Genomic DNA, 7,862 nt, shown 5'->3' with positions numbered 1-7,862 from the left:
TAAGGCTAATACAAATGCCACTAACTCCAAGTCATGAGTGGGATAGTTACATTCATGCTTCTTTAGCTGTCGAGAAGCATATGCTACCACCTTTCCTTTCTGCATTAACACACAACCTAGTCCCTGTCGAGACGCATCATAGTAAATTACAAACTCCTTGCCTGGAGTGGGTAGCATAAGTATGCGCGCTGTAACTAGCCTTTGCTTCAACTCTTGGAAACTCCGTTCATAGTTTTAAGTCCATTCAAATTTTACATCCTTCCTGGTCAGATTCGTTAGTGGGAGAGCTATCTTCGAGAAACCCTCCACAAAGTGCCTATAGTAACCTGCTAGGCTCAAGAAGCTACGTACCTCAAACACATTGGTTGGTCTTTCCCAATTTTCCACGACTTCCATCTTTTGAGAGTCTACACTAACTTCAGCTGCAGAAACTACATGCCCAAAAATTGCTACCTGATCTAACCAGAAGTCATATTTGCTGAATTTGGCGTACAACTGCTTTTCTCGCAGTGTTCGCAATACTATTCTCAGATGGTTAGCATGCTCCACCTTGTTATCTGAATGTACTAGGATATCATCAATAAAGACTATGACAAATTGGTCTAGATAAGGGTGGAACATCTTGTTAATCAAGTTCATAAACACAGTCGGAGCATTTGTTAGGCCAAATGGCATCACCAGAAACTCAAAGTGGTCGTATCGGGTTCTGAATGTAGTCTTAGAGACATCCATCTTTTTCACTTTCAGCTGATGGTACCTTCGATCTCAGATCTACCTTAAAAAATACTGCAGCTCCCTTCAACTGAACAAAGAGATCATCAATACGTGGTAATGGATATTTGTTCCTAATCGTTACCTTATTTAACTGCCTATAATCGATACACAGTCTGAAAGAACCATATTTCTTCTTTTCAAATAGAACTGGAGCTCCCCAGGACGATACATTGGGTCTAACATAACCCTTATCAACCAATTCTTGTAACTGCACCTTCAGTTCCTTTAATTCAGCAGGCGCCATTCTATACGAAGCGTATAAAATAGAGGCCATGCCTGGAATTAGGTCAATAACGAATTCTAAATCCCTATCAGGTGGCAAGCCTGACAACTTTTCAGGGAATACATCTAGAAACTCTTGAACTACTGGTACTTCTTCAGGTTTCAACTTTTCATCCTTGGGAAATCACTACATGAGCTAGATACCTTTTCCCATCAACTTCCTGGCTTTAACTGCTGAAATAAGGCTACTTGAAGTTAACCCCCTGTATCACACAAGAATTACTTCCTGCTTACCTGGTTTTCTGAAGGCCACCTCCCTTTTATAGCAATCAATAGTAGCATGATACTTACCCATAAAATCCATTCCCAGAATTGAGTCAAACTCTAGCAAGTCTAAGGGAATTAAGTCAACACAGAAATCCTGGCCTTCAAACAACACATCACAACTTCTATACCAATCGCTTACTACTACTACATCTCCTATAGGAGTAGAGATATACAAATCCTCTGACATACCCTCAGGCAACCTATCTAAATGTGATGCAAATATGCTAGATACAAAGGAATGTGTGGCACCAGGATCAAATAAAACATAAGCAGACTGATTACATAAAGTCACATTACCAGTCACCCATCTGGAGCTTCTGCGACTTCCTGGTGCATAACTACGTACACACGCCTCTACTAATGAGGCCGATCTGCTACACCCTTCAGCTTTGCACCATTTGATCCTTCTTCTCTGTTCCCAACACCTCTCGGCTGGTTAACAGTCTGAGACGTCACCTGCTACATTGCCTGAGCCCCTCGGTTTAACTGGGGACATTCCCTCTTGAAATGTCCTACTTACACACACTGGAAGCAAACACCTCTCCCATTATAGCATACCCCAAAATGCCTCTTACCACAGTTCTAGCACAAGGGCTTCCGGTCTGTGCTGGTGACTGACTCACCAGACGTGCTACGCCTGGCTGACTAGCTACACTAGCCGAGGGTTGGGATCTCTTCCTCTTGGCCTTCTGCCAATCCACGCCTCTGGACTTACCCATACTTGACTGCCCTGAAACTGGGGGTTGGAATCCTCTATCTCTTGGCCCTACAGACATAGCTCGGTCTTTCTGTACTTGTTCATCATCTACCAAACTCTGCTCAACTCGAATAGCGATCTCCACTAGCTGGTTAAAGTCCAGCCAGTTAGCTGTAGAAGTTACTGGAGTTCTAATCTCCTTTCTCAACACATTCTCAAACCTTCTACACCGGTCATTTTCTTCCGCTATAATTGGAAGAGCATACTGTGGTAGTTTAGTGAACTTCTGTTCATACTCTGTCACTGTCAATGTTCCTTGAACCAACCTAAGGAACTCATCTTTTTTCGCCTCTCGAAAAGAACTAGGATAATATTTGTCTTCAAAAGCCTTCCTAAATTCAGGCCACAACAAAGCACTTGAACTATTCTGCCTAGTGGATACTACCTTCCACCATTTCTCGGCTCATTTTTGCAAAAGGAACACAGCTAAACTAACCTTACGGTCTTCTGGACAGCTCATCACATTGAAACATTTCTCTATTTGGTCCAACCCTATTTCCGCCTTTACAGGGTCAGTAGTTCCCTTAAAGGCCACAACACCTAGGGCTTTAAGCCTCTCAATGCCATACTTCTTTTCTAGGTCGGCCTGTACTGAACTTACACTGGCCGCCAAACTTTGGGCAAATTTTCAAACACCCTATCCTCTAGCTGAGGATCTACTCTGGCTCGAGGAGTACTCGACTCTCCCACAGACGTCGCCTTCTGATTTATAGGTTCTCTAGTCTTTCTTTTACTCACCCCTGAGTTCCTCTCAACCTCAGGTTCACGGTTGGTAGGGTCAGTACTCCCATCCACCGTCTGTTTGCTTCGCCTACCACTTCTTCTCGGCATCTTTACCGAATTAATAGTATACATATTAGAGACTCATACCACTGGGACCCAGACATATACATGAACTCTCTCTCATTCCCAAGACCTTATGCTCTAATACCAACTATAATGCCCCGGGCCTAGGGTTTGGAATCCAGATTCGGCCCTTAATGGCCCCGACATTCCCCTACGACCTGGCTACGTCATCCTCCCTTGCCTTAAATGCTTTTTAGAAGTGAAAGTTGTCTTACAAACCAACACGGGTCCTTTTAGCATACTTTGTCCTCACTTACATGCATCCTAGGAAAATTCCTAGCAGGTCACCTAACATAGGATTGTTCCAAGCTAAGCACGTTTAACTTTGGAGTTCCTATGATTGAGCTACCAAAAAGGAAGGTGCACCTTGTTGGTATAGGTAGTATCTTTTAATTCTTCTAAGCCTTTCTTAACCATACTTTCATGTCCTCAGGATCCCTCTCATTTGGATGTGATACCGATTCATTCATGTACCCCTCATGAACTTGGGTTGTTACATGCTCACTAGCTTCCACTTGGTTCGCCGGATCACATCTTACTGGGAGAGGTTTCGCTCTGATACCAATTTGTCACACCTCCTCCCATTTTACCCTTTAAAACTGAAAGGGGATATGACGACAGTAGTTACTGACCTACTAGCCAGCACTTACTGCCTAGCTTAAGTAAAACCTGCTTAAAACCTTAATATGCAAATATGACTTAGCAATAAAATAACTATGACTTTAACCAGCAAAACAACTTAAATACAATTCCAAAAATACAACAAACATGTCCAACAAACAACATAAGAACGAAACATGGGTCCCAAAATAAAATCCACAAGTCCAAAACTTCCCTCAAAATATGTGTACGTCAAAATAAGCTTAACCTAAGCTTCTTCCTTCCTAACCGAGCTTTGAGTGGCAAGCAGCAATGGGTTCAACCGCGAGGAATTTGACCGCTACCTGGGAAAAAATAAAACATTTGAAAACGGTGAGCTGGTTGCCCAGTGAATGACTCAAAGAAAAACCGTTCGTCTCAAGCCTTTCATACACATATTATTTTAAACATATAAACATGATGGAAATAATCTTAAGTAACTTACGTAGTATCATACATTAATCATAGCGTCATAATCAAACATACTAACAAACCTTAATTGAGAACGAGCATTCATAGCTCAAGCTCCCAACGTCTATTCATGACTGTTAGACCCATACTTCGGTTCCATTATAATGACTGTGGCCAGAAGACCCATGGTACTAAGATTGTCTGGTTTGCTCAAGGAAATCGTCCAAAACGAGCTCTTGAATTTTTTTTCCTTTTTATATACCGCCCAACCCTTTTACATGAAATCTTCTTAAGCCACCTCACCCACTAGTGGAGATTAAGAGCCCAGATTTAGCCATCTGTCCGGATAACTAAAACTGTTTAAAATTGAGCGTTTTGAGCAAACTCGATCCTCGCTGGAAAAACTCGATGGAGAAGGGTCATTACTCGATGAAAAATTCAGTGGTTCTCTGATGAATACTCGATGGGAAGTACTTGATGCTCGATGGGATACTTGGTGCTTGATGGCTTGCTTGATGCACGCTCCTCCCTCGATCGCTCGTACTCGATGCGTGAACCTTCCTCGATTGCCCATACTCGACGCTCAACCCTTTCTCGATCGCTCATACTCGATGCTCGACCCTTCCTCGGTTCTTATACTCGACGCTCGATGACATTTACTTGATGCCTTCCTCATGCTTACTCGATGCTCAGCCACCACTAATCATGACTAACACGTGGCCAAAAATTCTTTTTGCAAGGCTAAACTAATAAGTATTCGAGAGCTACGTTTTCCATACTTAGACATTTTTCCTTCTTGAAACTTATCCTTTATCCCAAAACCCACAATTCCATTCTAACTTAAATATTTAACCCTATTACTTTGCTTAACTCAAACAATAAAAATAATTAAAAAGGGAAAGTAAGGTGCGGGTTTTACAACCTACCACCCCTTAAAAGAAATTTCGTCCTCGAAATTTACCTATAGAAATTTGTTGAAAAGTTGAGGATACTTCTTCTTCACTTGCTCCTCGAATTCCCACGTTGCTTCTTTAACTCCATGATTGTTCCACAATACCTTTACTAAAGGTATGGTTTTGTTCCTGGACATCTGTTCCTTCCTGTCTAAAATCTGAATCAAGTCTTCTTCATACGACAAATTTTCCTTGAGCTGAATCGATTGTTCTACTAGTACATGCATAGGATTAGGTATATACTTCCTCAACATCGATACATGGAACACATTGTGAATACTTGTTAGCTTTAGAGGTAACTGTAATTTATATGCTGTCAGGCCAACTCGTTCTATAATCTCGTAGGGTTCGATGTATCGGGGACTCAGTTTCCCTTTTCTTCCAAACCTGAGTACTTCTTTCCATGGAGATAACCGAAGGAATACTTGGTCTCCAACCTCAAATTCTAAATCTCTCCTTTACTTATCAGCGTAACTTTTTTGTCTGTCTCAAGCTGTCTTCAAGTTTTCCCTGATAAGCTTCATAGTATCTACCGTTTGCTGTACCAATTCTAGACCCAACAGTTTTCGTTCCTCAACTTCATTCCAACATATCAGGGTCCTGCATGGTCTTCAACTCAATGCTTTGTACAGAGCCATGCCTATGCTCGAGTGATAACTATATCGGATTATAACGACCTGAGTTTAGGAGGGATACATGAATGAACCGATATCAAATCCGAATGAGAGGGATCCCAAGGACATGAAAGCATAGTTAAGAAAGGATTAAAATAATTGAAAGTTACTACCTATACCAGCAAGGTGCACCTTCCTTTTCAGTGGCTCAATCATAGGAACTTCAAAGTTAAGTATGCTTAGCTTGGAGCAATCCTATGTTGGGTGATCTCCTGGGCATGCTGAAAGGACTCGTGTTGGTTTGTAGGGACAACTTTCACCATTCTGCTGAGGTGTACCAAGGGTTGATAGTTGGGACGTTATTCCATGTTCTATCATATAGTCTTGGGAATGTTGGGGCCCTTACACCATTCTGCTGAGGTGTACCAAGGGTTGATAGTTGGGACTTTATTCCATGTTCTATCATATAATCTTGGAATCTTAAGTCCATATACTTTCCACCACAATCAAATTGAAGTGTTTTTTTTTTTAATATCTTTTTACCTACAAAGTTTTCAACCTTAGTCTTATAATCCTTGAACTTTTCAAGGGCTTCAGACCTATGTTCATATCCATACCTTGAATAATCATTTATGAAAGAGATGAAATATTCATACCTTCCTCATGCTTGTACATTCATCGAACCTTAGAGATCTGAATGTATAAGCTCTAAGGTCTTTTGGGCTCTATAACCTTTTCCAATAAAAGGTCATTTTGTCATTTTGCCTTCAAGACATGACTTACATACAGGTAAAGAGTTTTCTATTAAACCATTTAGAAGTCCACTTTTTACTAATCTCTCAGCCCTATTAAGATTAATGTGACGTAACTTTAGATGCCAAAGGTGAGCATTTTTTTAGGAGAAACTCTTGGTCTTTTAGTAGTTGTTGCTGTTCTGAACATTTTAGTATTAAGGACAACCTTTTTAACTAACGGCTTTAGTACATACAAGTTACTTTCCATTGAAATAAAGCCTATCTACATTGCATTCTTGAAAATAATGTTGGGATTGGTGTCCTAATTCTCCCAGAGTTTCGTAGTTTGTAAACATTGTATACATTGTTATGAATAAAATAAGAGTTATTTTATTTGCATTTACTCATATCCAATAAATAGAGATCCATGGTTATTGTATGTAAACTTAAGCATGTATATGAGATATACAAGTGGATCATGCCTTAAGTAATAACCTAAAAGGTCTGTAGTATAAAGATAAAGGAGGGATACCTTATCCTGGTGACACTACGGATACGACCCACTTTGTAGAGGTTTACAAGTGTTGTGAACTACTACAGATAGTCTGATCCTGATCATTCATGTGGATACATTCAAGCGGGGGTGTCCGATATAAAGAGCTTGTATAATATCGGACCACGAGATGATTTTTCTCTTTATATAACGTCATTGATGCTTGAAACTTACATCTCACCTAAACGACTATAGGTGACATGACCTTAATCCTGAGTGTTTTGGAACTCCTGCCTTTGAGGGCGGTCCTTTGATTAGTATGGATGAGAGTCACCAGATTGTCAACTCAACATGCCTACCTTTTTGGGGATTTGTCATATTTGGGAGCTGGGAACTCAGTTACACAAGATGGAATTCATTCCTTCCCCGAAGCAGAGGTAAGTAGATAGATTGCTCCCTTAAGGGCTGATTCCGGGTCTTGAACATAGTGGCCATATCCTCTCTTTGGAAGAGAGGACCCAGTCATAGTAGACTATGACTTATGTTTATTAGAGGAGTCAGTGGTACTTAAAGAGTTAGATGTAACTACAGGGGAAAAACGGTAAATTGGCCCAGCTATACTTACGAGCGATTTGTGAAGGGTTATCGCACTGTTGATTGGTTGATATGGACATATAAATATATCTGTAATGAGGAGAGTGCAGTTGTCAGTCTTTAGTGGAGTGCCTGGTAGTTAATGGATGGTGGATCCCGTGACTAAAGAGTTTAGTCAGTTATACACATACCGTTGGAGCTTCAAGCTACAGGTCCATAAGGTCTTCTTGGTAGCTCAATGAATTCAAGTTGAGAAACAATTCTTGGTGTTAGTTTGAAGTGTTCAAATTGACAAGAGAAAATTCAATTATATATGATATAATTGATGTGATGTATGAGATACATCAAGTGGAGAATTAATGTAAATATGATTTACGTTAAGTACCATAAAATAGAAAAAGAACTATGGTTTATATGTTTCATGAGATGAAATATTAAAACTATAGGTTATAAATATAATATGGTAAGTTGGTTATCATATTTATTTATAATAATATT

General features: G+C 40.2%; 1 protein-coding gene across 1 annotated transcript; it reads right to left on the bottom strand.

Moving 5' to 3' along the window:
* Positions 1–718: 718 nt before the first annotated feature.
* On the bottom strand, positions 719–2,911 carry LOC120079100. Its single transcript, XM_039033287.1, has 6 exons — positions 2,696–2,911; positions 2,517–2,603; positions 1,899–2,465; positions 1,702–1,779; positions 1,280–1,597; positions 719–1,171 (listed from the first exon to the last, which is right to left on the bottom strand). The coding sequence occupies exons 1-6, from the start codon at positions 2,909–2,911 to the stop codon at positions 719–721; spliced, it is 1,719 nt and encodes a 572-aa protein (XP_038889215.1).
* Positions 2,912–7,862: the final 4,951 nt, after the last annotated feature.

The sequence above is a fragment of the Benincasa hispida genome, chromosome 6, assembly GCF_009727055.1.
Source record: "Benincasa hispida cultivar B227 chromosome 6, ASM972705v1, whole genome shotgun sequence".
NCBI lineage: Eukaryota > Viridiplantae > Streptophyta > Magnoliopsida > Cucurbitales > Cucurbitaceae > Benincasa > Benincasa hispida.
Note: the sequence above shows the minus strand (reverse complement) of the source record. Positions and strands in the feature narration are given on the sequence as shown.

Bases quoted from the DNA above. Each gene is read 5' to 3' on its own strand.
- LOC120079100 (XM_039033287.1), bottom strand. From the start codon at position 2,911: ATGCCGAGAAGAAGTGGTAGGCGAAGCAAACAGACGGTGGATGGGAGT. The intron at 2,466-2,516 runs GTTAGTTTAGCT...AAATGGTGGAAG, and splicing joins GCTGTCCAGAAGACCGTAAG to GTAGTATCCACTAGGCAGAA. The intron at 1,780-1,898 runs GTAAGAGGCATT...GCAATGTAGCAG, and splicing joins GCCCTTGTGCTAGAACTGTG to GTGACGTCTCAGACTGTTAA.